We start from the raw sequence: 21,972 nt of genomic DNA on the forward strand, positions 1-21,972 counted from the left end.
AAATGTTACAAATGTGCCCACCTAAATAAATGTTGGGAACCCTCAAATGCTAAGTCACTTCACTTATGGAAGTAAACAAAAGTTTATCACTCTAGCTTTACTGCACATACCACCTGCCACAGGACTAAAACCTGGTCCAACTTTAAAATAATACATGTGTACACAGCACTAAGTCATTTCAGTATTTTACACTATAAAAGGATAAATATTCAGATCCAAAGCAGAAGTCTCTGAATCTAGTGTAAGCTCACTAGCCATAATACCTTTTGGCAGTGGGCTGTCTCCAGATCTGAAGTATTTTTCAAGCTTCTGATCCATCCTGCACACCTCTATCCCCTAAATGTGGGGATATCAAAATGCGTATATAAAGAGAGATGCGCAAACAAGTGAAGCTTACATTTTTGTGCATATATTTTGTGGTATGAAAGTCATTTTAGACTTTCTCCCAATGCATATACATGTTTTTTTAAAAAAATAAGGGAAATGCTTTGCAAAGTTTGGAGTATGAAAATTAAATGTAATTATATATGCATACTACAACTGGAAGTATAACTTGGATTCCTATTTCTAAAAAGATCCTAGCCATTTTTATCTTGTATTTTGGGACAGTCTATTTGTTATATCATTTCCATAACTTAGATGTCCTTTAACACCAAACCTCCAGATTACCTGAAAGTAATAAGCAGCCCTGGGGTCAAATGCCCATCTAGCTTTCCAAGTTAACTTTACCCTTATCACTGTCCCCTTCTAGTCAAACCTACTTCAAAGATGGTTGAGCGATTTTTTTAAAAAAAGATACATCTTGAGCTCCATGAAGAAGCAGAATAAAAATGTATTAGAAAATTAAAGTCAAAATTTAAGATTGCTATATACACTAATAGAACATTAATAGCTATGGTCAAAAGGAGAGGAGATAATAGGGATATAACCAAGCAGTTTTTAGTAATATACATAAGTAGCATGAATCATGTATGGGACTAAATTGGAAAGTGTTATTAGCTTACAGAATTAACCACACAGCTGCTTTCGGTAATTGCTAAGCAGACTACAATTACAAGTCTCCACAGGAGAGTTTGCTACATTTTTGCAAAAAAAGAGGTATCTCATGGTAAGATTTTCAGGGCCTCCTGACCCAGAGGGCAGAGGGTTTCCAGCTGTGTTTTCCTGGAGGACTTTAATGAGGTTATGAGTGAGAAGGTCACTCCTGGTTTTACTGTGGTCTGCCACCAGCTGCTTCTATCTTTGTCTAGTCTATTCTTGACGCCCACATAATTCTGTTTTAACTTTTTTTCCAACGCAATTCACAGGTTATTCACCTTATGCCTAAAGCACATTGATTGCAAAACATTATTTTATTTATAGTTTTTCCTATATCATCCCATTTCATTCAATTCCAGCTGCCCTTACAATACATGATATACTTCATATATCGAATCAAAATAAACTAGTGCAGTAAATTGTAGTATCATTCCATTTTTAAAAGCATACTTAGTTTAGAATTCAGGAACGTATTTAAAAAAAACAGTGTGCAAATAAATGCAACTGAGTAGACAGATCTCTGTTCATTCATTTGTAATAATATGGAGAGGCTAAAAAATTTTTAAAGGACACTTTCAGTTTATATAAGCATGCCTACATGGTAACTTATTCCATTCAAGGATCAGAAAATTATCCACCCTGCTTACACACATACAAACACAAACCCTCTACTTCCATTCAAAATAATCTGATATATTTTGCAATGTAGCAAGTATACAGCTGTTGAACTGTAAAATATTTTCAGCTGAAATTTAAACAGCACTGTCTCCAACCTAGTTTTTTATCATTCAACTTCTTCAGTCTGTGTCTCCAGTGAAAATAACATTTGCATATATTTACTCTATAGACACAATCTATTAAAGATACAATTCCCACAGCCATAGTAATAACATCATTCAAAACATTCCCCTAATAAAACTAGATGTCTGTAACGGTTAGTTCAATTCTGACTGTCTCATGGGATTCCTGTTGATCTAATGTAGAATTCCTACTAAACCTTTTTAACCAATGCAGTAGGACACTCAGGTGAAATTCACATAAAAGCCCACAGACTATTTCATTTTGTGAAAAAGACCATTTCAGCCTTGTATAGAAGCTTTAAATTTACACATAGAAGTTTTAAATTCACACTGCACAGTTTGTCAGGATTAAAATTAGTTTAAGATTACTTTTAAAGGCTGATTGACAAGGTTATGGAATTGACAACATAAAAAGCATCTGTTTATAATTTCTGACAAACCATACGTGAACAGAAAAATGAGCTCATAAATTTTATTATTGCCTCCTCCCCATACACATCATTTAAAATGGTTACCAAGCACTGCATGACTTCCATATAAATCAGCAGAATAAGTCATCACACGTTAACATGACACTCATAGAAAAGATGTTCATACCAAACAAGGCTAAACATACCCTAAAAAGTCATGCAAATAAAACATCAAATAGCATTTTTAAATAAAATACAGTTATCAATTGAATATGTGCAGAATACAAATTGAATATTTTAGTCTACCTATATCACTGGAGGAGTCAATAAAATCCTCAATAATAAACTACAAAAGCATTCACGGATAGCAACTCACATCTCATGCATACATACACACCCATCACACTATGCCTTTTTGGAGTAAGCAGTGCTATGTAAAGTCAGCCAAAGGATGAAAAAATAGCCAAAGAAATTACAGACATAATAGAAGAAAAAGGAATATAGCTAAGTCTGGTCTATACCAACACAGTTAACTGTACATCTTCATACCTTTCTATTTTCCAAACCATCCCAGCTTCATGTTCATACAACACTTCATATTTTTCCCTTTTATTCTTTAGCAAGATCTCAAACATCTTTTAAGATATATTATTCTGTGCCACAAACATACATATTAAATAATTACAATGATTACAGAAGTATGACATACAATAGCACAAATTATCAGGAACAATAATTTTCAATAAACTTATTAGCACAGAACTGGAAAAACAAATTAGTGTTTGCTATGACAAGTGGAATGGTTCCCCGAATTCTACGGCAGCTTCTCAGAATCCCCATCTAGATCTATTCAATGATATCAGCTAGGGTATGACTATTTTTAGACCCAGGTCTATTAAGAAGAAACACCTTTTGGAATGTTCTCATTACGGGACATTGTTCAGCTTTCAGACATACAGTCTGATATGCCCAATATGATGTCCAGGAGAAAAATGTGCCAGACCACCAGAGTTTTATATTTAAAAGTATTTTCAATTAACAATGGAAAGTTGGAACGCCCAGAGTTGTTCTGGAGTTGGGCAGCACCAACTTCAAATTAAATAAATAAATATAAGAAAAATGTCAGAATCGTCTTTAAAAAAAATTTAAAATAAAATTTTAAATTAAAATTTAATTTAAATTTGCATAAAATTTTAAAATTAAATTATTAATAAAATTTTAAGCATGCTTACAAAATAAAAAATAAAGGGCAGCTCTAGCCAAGTGTAATGGCTAGAAATGTACCCATCTACCCTTCCCCATAAAGGAGGGAACAACAGACCACTGGGTCCATGATCAAGCCTCATGGATATCAATTTGTGAGCCCCCACACTATGTTCTCAAATTCTTTTGACAAGACATGGGAAAGTTTCTCATTAAGGGGCAGAATATATAAATATTAAGAAAATAATCAATTCATTTGTACATATTTAAATATTAATAGAAGGAACAGCTCCCACAATTATTTACTTTATGCAGGCTAATACATTATCACTGAAAGCTTTTGAAGACCACCACATAAATGGCAATGTGGTGTCTGCAAGCAGCATAGCATGTGTGACTAACCAATGGTGTCCATCAGCCCTCCCAACTAAATTTTTAAACATTAAAAAATTAAACGGCCCCAAACATGCAAACAACACCTAGTTGCCTTCAAACAAGGCCAAAATCAATTATTTGGAATATGGGTAGGTGATGACAGGTGAACTCTTTGAGGAGCACCTAAGCCAGATTCTGTCCTAACAGCCAGGAACCATGCTGAGACAAGGAATAGGTCTCTAGTGTTTTATTACTGCTACATAACAGAGAATCCTAACAAACTGAAGAAGCGTGGGAAAACCGAGACGTATAAACCCCAAAGACTAAGGCGGGCCCGATCTGTGTCTCTTTGAATGGCCACCTAATTCCTCAGTACTACGCATGCGCTTTACAGCCTGGATGGGAGCCCCCTGCTCGCCATCCTCACTCATGACAGATTCTTAATGGTTCTGGATTGCATTATGGTGTCCTAGATAATTTTTGACAGCTATATGTGATTTGCAGAATTAGGGTGGAAAACAAGGAAATCAAGTCAATGTTTCTTACTTTCTGCACATTTGCAGCTTCTCTAATTCAATGTTTTTGGCTGAGAATTCAAGTTTCAGAAAAACTTGCCAAAATGCAAAGTACACATAGGCTTGGCAATGTTTTCTTAGGAAAACTTAAGTGACCCCTATATCATGCAAATTCCTACCAGAAAGGTAGACATACTTTTGAAAGAAAATATAGAACACTTATATTGCTCAAAGAGCTACCAGTCACTTCAGGACAGCTCATCAGGTCTAATTAATTTCTCAAACCCGATTTATCTTCCATTTCTTGGGGGGAAAAGGGTGAGGGTGAGTTTCAGTGCAGTCTCAATTTCATCAATATGATTTAGGGGCCAAAGCAATATGCTTCTCCTGGTTCTTTTTTCTATATGCCTATTTTGGGTTTTGTTTGTTTGTTTCTTTTTGTTTTCAGAATCGACAATAAGGCTTTAAAATACAGACATTCATTAAAATACAGACATTCATTCATGCATTCCTAAAAATAGAGGATAACTTCAATTAGCTCAATATTTAAAGAATTTATTTTTACAATTTCAGTTAATGTAAAAAAGAACACATCTTATTATATGTGTATAGCATTCAGTCTACCTAAAAATTGCCAAGGTATTTCTATGCTAGTCTTCTGCAGTAAAATTAACAAGAGAGTTTTGTGGCACCTTAAAGATTAAAACAATGTAGAGCACATCTGATTAATTGGACAGCAAACCATGAAAGCCAGTGTTATAACAAATGTACTGGGTTACTAATTGTTAGGTTGCTAACAATTCTCTTTTGTTTAAAATAGTTTCCCTATATTAATGTTCTCAGACAACTACTTCCTTCAACTGTCTAAAGTATGTTCAACTTTCTCTATAGCTTCCAAAAAGGATGTTTAATGTGCCTTTTCCCAGTAGTTATTCTAAAATAAGCTTTTAATTAAACTGATATATTCAAAGCATTCCTAAATGGTCTACAATTGATTGGGAGGCTTTTTCTTTTATGCAAGACTAGGCTACACACTGTCTGGTAACAGTTTAGATTAAACAAGAATACCCATAATTTAATCAAGTAAACAACCTATATACAGTATATTACAAGCTTTTATATCCATACATGCATCCTTTATACAAAGGAAAAAAAATAAAGAAAAAAATAAAGACATTTTTATAAGCCAAATATGGAGTTCTGAATTCAAGGCTTCATTTCTGAAGCAGTTTGGTGCCTGCTAACTTTTCCAAAATTTTCCATCAATCTCGCTGATTGGGGATAATGGGGATAATGCTGTAGTCTGGAATGCATTGGACTGGAAAAAATGGTTTAGATCTTTAGTATTTAAACTGGCTAAAGGAAAAAGAAAATACACAGATTCACTAAATACAAAATTTCTTGCATTCATTTCAAGCATATACTAAAAGTCAATATTCAGAGCAATTTCTAAATGAACTTTATGACCTATTGCTTGAAATTGGTGCAAAGATGTTTTCATCTGAAAGGCACTAGGTTCAGGAAGGCCAATGGAAAGCTGTATTTGTGACCCTGGAAAAAGGAGGATGTAAATATAAAGGATACATAAACGAATACTAATAACTTGTAACTGCTGCCACCAGGATAGTGAACATTCATGAATGGAGCATGAAGTCAAGATGCTTGGGGAAAGGACCATGTGCATTGCGAAGCACAAGAAGTCATGCAACATAATAGCTTGGCTGTCAAAATATATCTTCAGTTCAATCTCTCTCTCATCCCTACTTACTTTCCCACACATTCCACAAGTGACTTGCAACAGATGGTAAAATATGCAACTTACAGTTTGAAACTGTATACTGTATTTTCTTACAAATCAAATACATACAGTTATACAGTCAAGAAAGGAGGACATTATGATTTAGTATTTCTCCATACAACTCCAAATCCATTAAGCTCACAGTATGCTGCATAAAAAGGCAAAGGCAGAGTAGAAAGAACAGGGCACTGAAAGCCAGGGCTGAAGTCTACCCTAAATTTATCAATAAACAGCAAACCTCTGACCCATATTCATGTAAGAAGCTCAAGGTCTCCAACCCACTACATTAATTTTTAAAGTTAAACAAAAATATACATCAGGAAAGCAGCATAAAAAACACACACCCTTTGATTTTCCACAACAGACTTGGCAAAGTTCTCTTCAAAGCCGAACTAGTGTTTAGAAGCCATGACTAACTTGGGTTGTTTTGATACTTGTTACAATTTAATGAGGTATGGCTGCTTATAGAATGTGACTGACAGAACAGTCACATAAAATAACTTTTGTAAAACTTAGCCTATGTAGGTGAGATTGTGAAAAACAGAAGTTAAATGCAGGAAGTCTATTATATGCACAAAGATGGAAGACTATAATGGAGGAAGGGACTGTGAAGATGGCTGAGTTTGCAGAAATGGCTAAATTGACTTGTTTGATCAAGGGGGGAACTACAATTACTTTTATAAAAGACTGGAAACCCTTTATAGACTTTTTGCTGAAAATGGATAAAAATGAAGAGCTGATTTAGGGATTTATTGACTTAAAAGGTTTGTTTATGGGATGAAAGGAACTATGATATGCAAATATGGGAGGGTGGAGATGTTATTTGCTGTGTCTGTAACTGCTCCAAAGAAGATCGGAAGTCGCTTCTTTAGATATCTTTCTTTTTCTTGTTTTTTTGTTATTCTTCACTTTCTCTTTTGCCCTTTTATAATTTTTTTCTTTTTCTATTACTTCTTCCATGTTTCTGTAGTTTTTAAAAGCTTTGTAAAATCTTGAATAAAAATTATTTTTAAAAAAGTTAAACATGATATTGTCCTATAAAACCAATTTTTATAAGAAAGTCATTATTTTAAAACTTAGAGAAATAATATACAATGTCATGATTCTTAAAGCAGAAGCAAATTATTTACAGCAGTTATATTGAAATTTGTTGTACTGAAAATGGTAGTCTTATTAAAATTCATAAAATAATAGTTACAACAAAAAATTGACCCAGAAAGCCATTTCTACTAAGTCTCTACATGGGATCATACAAAACAATCCTAAGCACATTTATAAGTAATTGTGTATAGAACTGCAGATTCAAGGTCAGATAAAATAATAAAATTAATTTTTCTCAACCAAATGGTAGATTTAGTTCTACATTTCTATATTACATATTAGCATAGGCATCTACTTACACTTCAGTAATCTGAAGGAAAAAAAATGTTCTTGCAATTATGCAAAATAAGCTTTTACCACCTATAAGATTCAAGGAAACATTCTTCCAGGGCCTATTTTTTCCTAGATTTCAAATTACTTCAATATTGTCATTTTTTCTTAAATACAGGAAGGAAGAAAACTTCTCAGATATGCTCCTTCAGTCTTAACAACATTAAGGAACTATACAGTAAAAAGAAAGAAAAAAAACAGAATGACACCTGTCTTTAGAGAATCACAAAGAATTGCAATTAAGCTTTGTACTCTTGAACATATATTATGGGAGATGCATTGCATCATCATAGTATCTTCTCAGTGGATTTGTTAAGATTATTAGAACAATAACGTGTCCACCCTGTAAAATCAAAGCCGTTATTTCCATTATTAGCTGTTGCATCTCTACATAAGTTTATCCCTAAATCCCTAAATTATTGTGAAGTTGCTATATGGATAAATCATTCATTGTACACACATATATTAGTTCATTTTGTAAGATATAAATAAGCTATAGAGCCAAAGGGCTACATACCCTGACTGGCCTAGCTTTATGCAACAATAAAAATTCTTTAGAATTCCAGTTCTTTCACAAAGAAGGAAGTATGTGAGACAGTGCATCAAGTGTATTTATTCTTACTTAGTATAGGCCACCAGGAAGACTGACTAAATTCAGGGTGATTCCTTCCTGAGAGGGGTAGATACGCTTTTTGTACAAACTAGGACATATAGTTTCTTCATTTTAACAAAAAGATAGTCATAAGAACAAAGTCTGGCTTGTTATAAACAGCAGCAGCCACAGACTCTGTTTGGCATACAATAATCAATGAATCCACAAACAGAATTGTTCTAGGCTGTTTAACTGCCTCATCTGAAAGAGGAGCCCAGGAGATTCAGAAAGGTGACCCCAATTGAAGTTTTGCAATAGGGTGGTAATTCTAGTGAATCAATGCTTTAAAATTCTATCAGTCAGTTAAAATGCCTTTAATCTGTTAACAACCCTAAAAACAAAGTGAGATAAAGAAAAAAAGTTTGCATATTTACTATAAGTTCCATATATTGATCTCAGCCTATGGTTCATTTCACAAACATTAGCTGAAGTTGGTTCTGAAAATCAAATAGATATGCTTCAAAAGCTTTTATTTAGCTCTCTGAGCAGTTTATCCTGAAAGTCTCCCATGACTAGCATCATAACATTTCAAATTTTTTAAAAATGAAAATATTTACACAAGGTTCTTATACTCAATCAGTAATATATAAAAATTAAAAGAATATATTAAATAACATTACACAAAAGTCATTGTAAGAAATGGAACTTTGCACCAGAAAATCAAGCAACTGTCAGTCACTTCATTAGTAGCAAAGATTTTAACAAAACTGTCACTGGGTTGGAGGATCGGATTGTCTCTTAGAGCCCAGATGGTTATGTTAATCATAGTTCAATTGTTTTTTTAACCTTGGCTGTTAAATTTTAATTATCATTTGTTTGTTTTTTAACTGTATTAGCTGCCCAGAGTCACCATGGTGAGATAGGCAGCCATATAAATTTATTTTTATTGAAGAGTTTTTTACAAGGTAAAAACAATACAAATTTAAAGAAAAAAGAAAGAAAAGTAAAAGAAAAGTGGTAAGTAAATAGAAAAAAAATGAAAGGTAGAAGGTAGCTAAAAACAATACAAATTTAAAGAAAAAAGAAAGAAAAGTAAAAGAAAAGTGGTAAGTAAATAGAAAAAAAAATGAAAGGTAGAAGGTAGCTATGGACCCATTACTAGATGTTAAGTTAAAGGCAAGAGATTAGATCTAACATCACAGAGAGCAGCAGGAATTCTAGATGTTTGTTAGGAGTTAAAAGGTACAAATTACCACATTATTTTAAAAACCTTTTACTAAATCTAGTGAAACACTAAAGTTGCCAATTCCTATATTTTACTTTTTATTCTGATAAGGCTAATATTACTTTTAGCTTTACTTAATTACCCTTTACATCTTTACATGTATACATAAAATGCCCACAACCAAGTTTATTTCATTTCTTGTTAGAAACAAGCACAGAAGATGAAATGTTTCATTAATGTGCTTTATTTCATAGTAGATAAATTACGCACATTCCTTAACATTATTTAAGGGAACAATACCATACTACAACTTTTTAAGCCTGAATTTTTACATAACATTTGGCCTAGCAAAACTGATTTTCTCATGATAGGGACATAAAGGTAAAAGTGCTCTCAAGTCAAGCTTGTGATGACTACAAAGACACATCTATGTAGTTTTATGGGACATAAAGGATCACTCCATACACCCTGCAGTCTTGGCTTACTTAAAATGTATCTTCAGCCCTACTGGGAATGTTAGGGCTCCTTGTTCTTACATGCATAATTTAAATCTTCTTAGCCTTGTTTAAATTCCATGTACCTCTTAAAACAATGAAAGGTGTGCCCATGTAAATGTCTTTGGTTAAGACAAAATCCCCCAAGTCAGGCTTGACGTCAGATGATTTCATGGGCACATCCATGTAAGTATCTTGGCAACAACAGGAAAAATAGTTTTCAGTGCTTACTTCTTAAATGCTTGTTCAACTTCCCAGTCTAGCCTACAGCTGTGGGATTTTCTGGTGGTATCCAGTCCAAGTTCTACTCAGGCTGCTCTCTCTTTTAGAGATCAGCCAAGGCTGGCTAGGTGCCACAAGCTCAAGACATTATAACACTGCATAAAGCTTTGGAGTCACTGCATTGGATATTAACTATAATAATATTTAATGGTAATACTTAAACAGAGACCCTTAAGATGCTTTTTTTGGTTCATAGAAGTGTATTTGCAAAGTAAGTTGAATCTTGGCATAAGAAATCATTAATGTAGACATTCCCAGAATCAAAGCCAGACAACATTTGAGAAGCTAACAGCATACTTAAAAGATAATTTGAGGCATAATATAATGATGGCTAACTTTTTCCAAGATAAATTAACCAGGAATTAACTGAAGCAGCCTATTCTGATAGGGAACTCTACTAGATATTCCTATAGCATTCCTTGTCAACAAACTGAGATGTGTGCAATTCTCCTTTAATCAGCGCATCACATAGCATTAATCTCAAAGCAGAATTCCTAATTTGGTATTGTATATTATAATAACATCTGTGGAATGGACACCTATACCAGAGATCTCCAGATACCTTTCTTAGCACGTGATCAAACAGTGATAAACAACACTTTCCAAGTGCAGCTGACACTAACTGCTTAATTGCCCAAACTGTTTGAAAGCTAAAGCACTTTCAACAGAGAGAATATACCAGAATAAGTTTTTTTTTTCCTGAGTTAATTATAGAGTTGGATCAATCCCTGGATCTGGAAAGAGTCTCCAAACTGAAAAGACTCATTTTTAAAAATTGTACTTTTGTTCCATTAATGATGGATGCACAGTTGTTTTATTAAAACAAAAAACAAAAAACACAGACACGTTGAGAGGAAAAAAACTGCAAAATAGTTTAATATTGGTAGCGTTCTTTGGATAACAACTATTTATCCATATGGCATGACAGTCTTTGTTTTTTTTCCTAAGAGACAATTAATACAAGATATAAGACCAAAAAAAAAAGCAAAAGAAATTTAGGCTGGATTCACAAATCAAACTAAAGAATATAGTTGGGTTTAATGAGTTTAAATTCAGGCACTGTAATTTGTAAACAAGGTTCACAAATGGTTTAATGGTTAAAGTTTAATGTGTGAATCCACCCAATGAATGTTTATTCATAAATGAAGCTTTAAACAAGGTGTGGACTTAGTCTCATATCACTATATAAGGAGGTATAAGTGTTCTAAATATTATTCTTACTTAAAATTATGTGTTTTACATATCTTCCATAGTTGTTGGACAACCTTCATTTTGTTACTGAACAGTAGCTAAGAACTTTGAAGTATGAACTGGATTCTTTACTAGCTTCCTTGCTGGCTTCCTCTGAAATGTTACAACAGATGGGTCTTAACTGTTTTTAAAGCAAAAGCAATCGCTAACATTTCTTTGTTCTAAGACAAAAACAAAGTATACTTTCCACAATATAGTTTCATCTAAGTTAACAGTATATTTTCAATACTATAAGTGGATTTGTATGACCCAGTTTGGATATACAGTAAATGCTTGTTATTTGTGGATTCCAAATTTGCGAATTTTCCTACTTGCTAAAATTTATTTATAACCATAAAATCAATAATTGTGGGGCTTTCATGATCATTCACAGACAGAGCAAAAAAATTGAGTCACCCGATGCGCACATTCCATACTAAGTTTCACTATTCACTAATTCAGTGTTCAGAGAGACTTTATAGAATGTAACTACCGTGAATAACGAGAATCCTCTGTATATCAACTTTAGACACATTCATGAATGGTCATATTGTCGCTATTCCATAATGACCCTGCTCTCCAATGAGCATTTACTTGATCCCTGGTGCACACCCAGGGAGAGAGAGAGCTCCTTCAAAAAGGACTGCCCACAGGTACAGAAAGAATGTCCATACTTGATACAAAGCCTTCTTGCCACTTCTGTACACCTATGATATACTGCCCTTTGTTCTTTAAACTTTTCACCTCTTTTTCAGATTCTTACCAACTCCATCCAACCCTAACATTTTCTCCCCTTCCCTTCTTTTCAACCCCTTTGTTCTTTCAAATAGTTACTGCTTTTCATTCATTCACTCTGTATAACCCGACCACCTCAATGTATTGGTCCCTCACTTTTGTATTTAATCCATTTAGCACCCATATTTCCTTGACCCTTTCTCTTATTTTAGCACATACATTTCTTAAGTATTCCATTCCAAACTGCATTGAACTTATTTTTATATTTCTCCTGACATGTAATAAAGGAAGCAGAACCACACACCTATTTGGGTTTCTTTCAACAGACATTCATTCTTTTTAACTTACTACATACTAGGCATTATCTTTGTAACAGCATGTCTTAAAAATTCTCCATCCATTTCTCCATATACCAAAGTACAGAAAGTCATCTATGGGCTCTTGACTTTATTTCTGGTCTTTGATCAGAAATTCTTTATACCCTATATACAGTATTAAAGCACTCTTGTGCTTTATCACTCTGTCATATGGGGAATCACAAAAGTATTTTAAAAAAGCCCTAAGTGACATACTGCATTAAGTGATACACTTCCATACAACACATTATATTTAGGTATATAAAATGTATGTGCTTTTTGCTGAAGGCCCCTACTTTTGTTTTAACTGTTGTCCAGTTTTCCTCTTAAATATGTAAGACAAGGGTTTGAAAGAAATTTCTTAAGAAAGAAAACAAACTGAAAGATATTCCTTAATACTGTGGAAAGGATAATAGCATCAACATAACAGGTCTATTTGCCAACTTTGAGTGATAAAACTTATGTATTTGCTCGAGTTTCTCACTATTTATGTATAACTTATAAGCATTCACTCAATTTTCCCTGTCAAATGCAACTAACGTAGTCTTTGATACATTAATTTTAGGTCCATACTAGTGACTACATTAGGAAATCTAAGATTTATTTCAAATCATTAAGGTTTCCATGTAAAAATACACATCCCCAACAACTCCCCACCTCTAATATCACAAGAGCTTATTTACTCCACAAATATTTTAAACAACTAGGGCAGTATTTTTCAAAGTTGTTCAAAGTTGCCAACTTTAAGATGTGTGAACTTCAACTCCCAGAATTCCCCATCCCTTATTTCAATGCCACTCTTCACCATATCACTATCATTTTCACAGAAATCTCTAAAATACTTATTCCAACTTTTCCTCATTTTACTTTCAATCTAATTCATTTCATCACGTTTATTTTTAATTACATTTGATCTACTGAAGGTTCCTTGTTCAGCCCTTTTGACTAGGTTTCAAAACAAATTTTTATTTCCATCAAAACTGTTCTGCATTTTTTCCATGTCTTTTAATTCCTTTCACCCAACTTCCATATCAACTTTCTTAATATTTACTTTTTTCATTCTGTTTGGAGCTTAATCTATCTATAGATTAATAAATTAATCTATTAATTAATACTTATTAATATAGGACTTTTACCTTTCCTTCCTTCAATTTTTCTTTTACTTCATTATATTCACTTCTTTCCTTTTCCTCCATTTCTACTGTTTCCCCAAGATCCACTCTTGACAACACCAAATAATGGTCTTTCACATTTTCAAAACCTTTCATCATCATTCATTCTATCCTTCACCAATTTTCTCATTCTTTTTAAACAGTCATATCAATCATGCTTTTTGATTAATTTTTTTCCAGATATACACATGAATAGTATTCAGGCTTAATTTATGTATTTCAAACAAACATTTTCTACAAACAGACCTTCCCTGTCACATTAATTCAAATTGGGTCACTAAAAGACTGGTTCACTTTTTCTGTAGTCACTCATCCCATTCTGTCACCAAACATTTTCCCTAGGTCATATTAATTCAGAATATTGCACAATTTTTTCTCTAAAACTCATCTTTAATCATTTCATTATCACTACCCACTGAAGTATAATATGCAAATGCAACCACCTTTGGATTACTAATTACATAGGTGTCCTAAATCATACCAACAATTTAAATAATACCAATTGATACATTCTGATATATAGTTTAGCAGTTAATCATACTTAGGTCCACACATTTACTTCCCTGCATATATTCATCAATTCTACCACAAGATCAGGCCTCCTTCATTCATATCTAATGCATCCTTTCTCTTCCTATTAGTTTCACAGATTCCTATTTTGCTTTCCTTCATCTCATTTGTTAATTCAAGCTCTTTACCATTTACTCTTGTTACCTTTCAAGTCACAAACTTGCATATGCAATGGTCATCATCAGATGTTAATACCAATGTAACCTCCAACACTCATGATGTCAACTGAAATTTTCACATACTTTTTATAAAAGCAGAGAAGGTGAAGGCTAAGCTACCAACTGTAGTTGCATCTGTGGAATACACACCATTTGTCATTAACAGTAAGGACAATACTGTGGGGCAGGATGCCAGAAACAGAACCACAGACCAGTTGTATCCCTAGTATGATCATGCAATTCCATCAAGCTAGATCCATAGAAAATTGTCTGCATCCCATCAACTAGGAGATACATGCATTTTACTTACACATATTTAAGATACAAGCTAGAAATACTAGCTTAAAATGTCTAAGCCACTCTATTCATCTGATGAAGAAAACAGCATCTCACAAAAGCATATGCCTTTTAATAAAATTTGTTATTGGAAAGGGTGCTACCAGACTTCTGGTTGTTTCCCATGATAGCCTAACATAGCTCTCCTATAAGGCTAGAAGTACAGCACTCATTTATGCAACATCTAACCTATGTTTCCTGATGTTCTGAGTGCTGAAGAACATGGAAAGTGGGTAGGAAATATTCCAACTGTAAGCTTTTGGTTACAATCTTCTGAAAAATTCACATAAGCTGGTCAACTAATCAGCCATGCCACAGATATTTTCAATTTCACCATATGCTTTTATTACCACTTTTGGTGGCAAATACTAGGAACTACAGTGCCAATACATCAAAATGGCACCAGATTGGAGAAAGCTTCTTAAAGGGGAAAAATATTTGCTGACCTGCAATGTTCTTTCTGTTACCTACACTTAACACTGTTTATCTACTTGAAAAGAAACATGTTTATTTATTATAATACTGAGGGGTGAATATACCTACTAGCCAGCAATATTTAAAAAAAACCAATCATCTAATACCTTTTGTGAATATAAGCATCAATATTCAACATAGACGTTACAATACCAGTAACTTCAGATTCATTTACCTGCAAGTGATGAAGAAATAATTCCTAATAATTTCAAGCGTTGCTAGCCACATTAGTATGCTATAACAAAAAAAAAGGAGTTCTGTGGTATCTTAAAGACTAACAATTTTATTAGAGAAGAAGCTTTTGTGGACTACAGTCACTTCATCACATGCATGAAATATTACTTAGAATGGACAGCATATGCACACCATAGTGAGGGAAAGAGAACAGAGGAGAGGTGTAGACAGAATGCTTATCCTAGAGCAGTAGCAGAGGAATATAGGAGCAACTGGCTAATGATAAAGACTTCACTGAAGAAATAAAAGTTAAAAAGTATTTTTCAAGTATAATATCTCAAGTTGTTCAAAGTATTTTCACACAGAACTGATTCCCCCATTACATCCCTTTCCAGAAATGCAGGGCAACATGCATAATGTATATGTGCCCCTGGATTGTTGAAATATAAATAAAATAAGCCTTCACTGCAGATTGTCTCACAAGGGTCCTAGAGAGCAGCAGCATGAGTCCATTCCCAATTATAAAGACACGTTTCCTGTGGTATTCAAACCTAATATTGCCTGTTATTTCCTAATCATTAGCTTGTGCTGGGGTCTTTGAACAGACATGGGAAATATTTACAGCAGCTGTTTGGGAAGGACTCTTTTTTTTTCCCCAGTGCCTCACTTTTATTTCAGTGCTTTCAAGAAGTAAAGTCATCAGTTATATCCTTTCTTCAGTTGTCTTTTACAGACCATCATTGTCAAACTAGTTCCTCCAAACCACATTCATTTAAAAACCCAATTCCAGAGGATACAAGACTAATAAACAAAAATAAAGATTTCCCACTGTAGTAATATACTATATATATTCTCTGTGAAAAATATAATTTGTCACATACCTGTAGTAAAGCAAACAGCAAGTTGAATGTCACTGCTATTTTTGCAAAATATCCTTGTAAAATACCACCAGTCCCAACTCTCTGGTGCAGTATCTGTGGCTCTTTCATACACTTACACGCATGCAGCTACCATGAATAAAATCCTGTCTCTTGGATTAGCAACCAGAAGTAAAACTAATAAAGTTCACCACTTTGGAGATATTGGCACCATTTATTAATGGATCTTAGGTAAGGTAAAGGTAAAGGTTTCCCTTGACGTAAAGTCCAGTCGTGTCCGACTCTAGGGGGCGGTGCTCATCTCCGTTTCTAAGCCTTGGAGCCGGCGTTGTCCCTAAGGACCCGTCCGTGGTCATGTGGCCGGCATGACTCACGGAACGCCGTTACCTTCCCGCCAAAGCGGTACCAATTAATCTACTCACATTTGCATGTTTTCGAACTGCTTGGTGTGCAGGAGCTGGGACGAGCAACGGGAGCTCACCCCGCCGCGCGGTTTCGAACCGCCGACCTTCCGATCGGCAGCTTAGCAACCAGAAGTAAAACTAATAAAGTTCACCACTTTGGAGATATTGGCACCATTTATTAATGGATCTTAGGTAAAAATTTAAATAAATCACAAGAATTATAAAGCAATAAGCCTTAACACCATCAATAACCTAAGCCTTTTAAAAGTATAGGATTTTGTTTAAGATGTATGATAAAGAACTGCTAAATTGGCACTCATTTTTCAAAAGCTTTTTTTCCAAGTTGGTGATCCAGGTTCTATTTAATTTTATTGCAACACATAATAGAAGAGGCTAAAAAAAAACCCTGCAATCTTTCTGCAAAATCCAAATCATCCACATTAATTCAGATGCCTTAAGCATGACCCTAGCATAATTAATTTATTTTGAGGCTTCACATTTATTTTGTTCTATTACCTCTCAAAGAAGCCAGGACACACAATTCATTGGAAAATACATGCATAATGTTGCTGCTCCTTATTTTGCAATCAGAAAATGAACACTGGTGAGCAAGTCTATACATGCCATTTAGCTGAAAATCAGTTGACCTCAGCTCAGTGAAGGCTACTCTTTCCCTATTCTAACACTACCCTGCTTTCTAGAAAACATGGTTTATCTTATACACATAGCAGCTAACTTCTAACCATTTACATCACTTAAACTTCAAAAACAAAACTTCCACAAAGGGCTCAAAACTATGATTTTTACCTAAACTCAAGATACATAAACTCAACTTATGTATAAAAGAATTAACTTTAAAAGTAAAGAAACTACAAGACTTTTTTCTTTCTACTTAGCCCAAGCATTCTTGGAACAACAAAAAGCCAATCTATTATTTACACTTCAGACTAGCCATCCTTCTTCATTTTGCTAAACACTATGGGCTACATTCAGTGTTATGTGAATGGACTTCTAACAGCACAACTGGAATTCTTGCAACTACCAAATATGTTTTGGAGAGTCACCCTATCACTTCACAGCAGATCTAGCAAATGTTTATATGGGGGGAGCAAGATATTTTTTTTCTCCTTGCCCTCAGCAGCCTTCACTTTTAGCCTTGGTAGCTGGGGAAGCCTGGAGTTGTAGTTCAACCTCTGGAAGAACATAGGATTCTTGTCCTTGTACCTGTGTTTACTCAGGGAATGTATGCATTAAATAAGTCGTTCCCAAGCATGGCAACTTTGAGGTATGTGGACTTTAAGTGCTAGCCATGCTGGCTGGAAAATTCTGGGAACTGAGGTCCGTACATCTTAAAGTTGCCCAGGTTGGGAAACACATTTTCCCCATAAAACGCATTTGTAAACAGTCACCCTGACACACGGCATTAAGCTATAAAGTGACTTGGTTGTCTCTGACCAATATACTGTGTGAAACAAACACTATGGTTTGGAAACCATAGTTTATACTGCAGAAACCCAGACAACCATGGAGTCACAAAGCATATCAAGACAAAGGCAAATAATAAATCATCATTTAACAAACCACAGCTTAGCACAAAGTGTCTACTTGATTTCTGTTTGGTTTGAACATCTCATACAGCCTGGATTAATAAAATTTACTGCTAAGGTTTATTATATAGCTTTGCTGCCAATCTCTTTAGAGAAATACCCATAAAAGAGAAAGAAAATTAAATCTTAACTATACCCACATAGTATGAGTTTATCCTACTTGTTCCATATCTTAGACTAGAACGATCTATTAAAGCCAGGTATACACTGAATCAATAGCACTATCTGGCTAATGACAAACTGCATTAATCCATTTAACCCACTGGTCTAATTTGGTTACTTTAAAACAAATTATCTAGGAATACTTCTGACCCAGGTTGTTTATTTAAAAAAAAAAAGACATACAGTCTCATTTTGAAGTAGTTTGCTTTACTGCTACCTAACTTTGAGTCTGCTCTCAAACCTGAATACCCACAGCTTGGGTTCATACCTTCATACCTTACACTAAGCTATAAAATGGCTTGACTGTTTTCAGCTTAACACAATGTGTGAATAAAGTCACTGACATTTGTAAACCATAGTTTATGGCTCAAACTGAAGCCATGGGTAAATATATCATGGCTAACACACGGCACACAATTTTGGATCCAAGTGCAAACCACAGATATATAAGAAAAATCCCAATCAATCAATTACTGATCCATAACCTTACTATTTCCATTGCAAAAAATGATCATGTAATAAAAGAGGATCAAATCATTTTGATCCCATGTTTATATATTACCAAAACTGAATCTGTAGAATTGCCTATCTGTAGAATTAAGCTTCACTACATAACTGTCTTCTTTCTCAAGGTAGATAGACATATATGCAGTTTGTTCATATTGGGTCCAGCAGCACTTGGGTACTACTTCCATTCCACAGAAAACTTTGCAACTCAAACCAAAGTATTTCAATGAACCTTCAGTCAACTCAGAAAGTGCACTAATTAGCTTACAGTATTATAAGATTAAAAGATGTCTATTGCATGGATTTGAATTAATTGACAGTGCGGTACACATTCTCACAACTGAACTCCATTCTGGGGGCGGGGAGGCAACAGAGGACACACCCAAGATGATGTAACCTCCACAAGCAATAACAATGCAGAAAAATAATTATGGAATGGGGATCAAAAACAGGTCTCAAAAGGTCACCTGTAAATCAGTCTCCAACTCAGACTTACACTGATTCATTCAACAGCTGCATAGGCCTAGCCCCTTTTATTGAAAGCAAGGCCAAAGCAATTCATGTCAATACAATGTTTTTACAACTGCAAATAGCACATCAATGCATACAATAGTAACAAATAATAATCAGACATGAGGATGGTCTACAAGGCTATTTCTGTGTCAGAAACTATATGGACACAGTCATGCATCTTTTCTGCTGTATACACAGAGGATGGAAATTGATGACTGATGAACAGGATTGTTAAGGTTTGCAACACAGCACAAGAAATACATTTGATACTTCCTCAAATTAATGTTAGCCTTTTATATAAACAAACTCTGCCGATATTTCACTCCCATAACAATGTATGTTGGAAAACTTAGTCATATAAGTGACTAAACATTACACAGCCCATGATATTGCAGTATGTTTCCTTTACTTATTCTAAAGGGGGTACATCTTGAAAAGAGTTTCACAGCAACTTATCTTACCCATTTCCATGTATATATGTGTGTGTATCTGCCCCCCCCCCCCCATTTCACCTACTTGTCAAACAGGTTGTTCCAGGAATTTTGATTTTCTGCTTTCCAGGCAGAGAATAACCTTTCCTGCTCCTTTTGCCCACTTTCACCCCACCCTTTTCATCCACACCCTCCTATAGAGATAACATTGAGGACAATACCATGCCAGTTTCCACACACCTTGACAAATTCATAACAAAGAAAGCCACTAATTCCTTTTCAAAAGCAATGGTATAAAGCTATTTGATCATTTTTGATAATGACAGGAACATCCCCAATTTCTTCGCCCCACTATCAGCCCAGTGCACAGACAATGAAATACTAAATGAGAAAATAAAAGATAAAAGAGTTTTGGTTTGTAACATAGGGGCAGCAGGAGTAGATGTCTTGTGAACCCAATAGATCCCTTGAAAAAAGGACAGGTCAGTCTGCTGATAGCCCTTGTCACAAAGCCACAGGAAATTTATTTCCATTAACTTTTGTTCACAAAGCAGGGATGGCCCAGTATCATGGCTAGTGTGGAGGGGGAAGATGTGCATAGAATATTGTTTTTTTAAAGAGAAAAAATCTTAACACAAACCTTATAAACTTGCCCATATGTGCCATTTCCAACCACTTCCACCAGCTCAAAAATCCCAGCAGGATCCTACACAATAAAGGTGAGGAAAATGAAAGGATGGTTGGGAGAAAGGTTGGGGGGAGGGGGGGAAGAAGACATGGATATTATGTTTAGGCAATTATTACTGGATCCCCAAAACGCACACTCCGGAGTGGATTGTTTAGCAGTGCAGCTGTTTCACCCTGTTTTTCTATGCACATGCCAATACATGCAAACAAAGGAAAGGAACCCAAGACTGAACTCATTTTCCCGTCGCTTCTGCCCAGGGCACAAAATGGGAAGCCAACGAGCTAACTCGTAAAGGGCCTCTTTTAGGGTGTAGCAACCGTCCCCTATTACAGAGGTTTCTTCTCCCACCCCCCGCACCACACAATCCCAAGTCTTCCTCTCTCCCACCCTTTCCTCCCCCTCCGCCCCAACCCAGCTCCGAACAACAAAAGCCACGCCAGGGAAGACGTCGCCCGCTTTGTGTGGATAGCGGGAGGGAGGCAAGACCGCCAAGGATCGTCTGCAAGCAACCCTCTGCCTCGCTTTCCATTCCAACACCCCCCCCGCCCCAAGTCACACTCACCCGCAAAGAGGAAAGGTCTATATCTCCCAGACTTTTTGCAGGAGAGTCATTCGCCATTTTTCCTTGTTATTTTTCTTGACTATATAAATAAAGAGCCCAACACTTCGCACGCCACGGTGAAAATGGAAAGCGTCACCCGCTTAATCTTTCTGCCTCTGTCTCTCTCTCCGAAAGATCTCTTTTTCTCTCTCCGCCCTTCCGTTTCTTGCTTCCTTCAGTCCGGGGTAAAACTCTTCTTCAATGGAGAGATGGAGAGATGCAGGAGGGCGGCGGAGGGCTAGTGCTGCTTTGCTTGTCGGCGAAAGAGGAGACTGAGCGATGTATGGCTACCGCGATTCCTTTATCGCCTTCAAAATAGTTCCTTTTCAATCTCAGTTCGCGCGAAGGTCGCTCTGAAGCGGATTCACACCATTGGGAAGAAGAGCGGGCGCTCCCAAGAGACGTCTCTTCCCATCCAACCTAGGAACCCAGAGCCGCGGTGGGAGAAGGGCAGGCGGCGGCGGCTTTGTCGCGCGCGCGCAGAGCGACTCGCACCCACCGGAGCACGCGAACAATAAAACGCCACCCGGACACGGTCGCTCCCTGCCCCCTCCCTCCCTCGGTGCTCTGTCTGCTCCTCCTCCTGCTGCTGCTGCGCCCGGAGCGCAGAGACACTGGTTCTTCCACGGAAGCTTCCTCCGGCGCTGGGGAAGGAAACAAAGCGAGCGCAGGAGGAAAGAGGTGCGAAAGGATACAGAATAAACTCTCGAGTCAGAGGAAGCAAACAGCTCCGTCTTTCTTTCTCCGACAGGAAAACCCAGCGGAAACACACGCGCACCAAAGCACTTCTGGGTAAATGGAGGTGGGGGGGTG

At 35.8% G+C, this 21,972-nt stretch overlaps 1 protein-coding gene across 4 annotated transcripts in view; it reads right to left on the reverse strand.

Moving 5' to 3' along the window:
* MAP4K4 (mitogen-activated protein kinase kinase kinase kinase 4) overlaps positions 1-21,630 on the reverse strand; it is a 155,503-nt gene extending 133,873 nt beyond the window's left edge. For all 4 annotated transcript variants that reach the window (XM_063304945.1, XM_063304944.1, XM_063304942.1 and 1 more), the window contains exons 1-2: positions 21,121-21,630; positions 20,511-20,576 (exon numbers count right to left, since the gene is read on the reverse strand). In XM_063304945.1, coding sequence (XP_063161015.1) covers positions 20,511-20,576; positions 21,121-21,177 — 123 coding nt within the window. In that variant the 5' untranslated portion in view covers positions 21,178-21,630. The remainder of the gene's footprint in view (positions 1-20,510; positions 20,577-21,120) is intronic.
* Between the last annotated feature and the right edge of the window lie 342 nt (positions 21,631-21,972).

Source organism: Candoia aspera, chromosome 5 (assembly GCF_035149785.1).
Source record: "Candoia aspera isolate rCanAsp1 chromosome 5, rCanAsp1.hap2, whole genome shotgun sequence".
Taxonomy (NCBI): Eukaryota; Metazoa; Chordata; class Lepidosauria; order Squamata; family Boidae; genus Candoia; species Candoia aspera.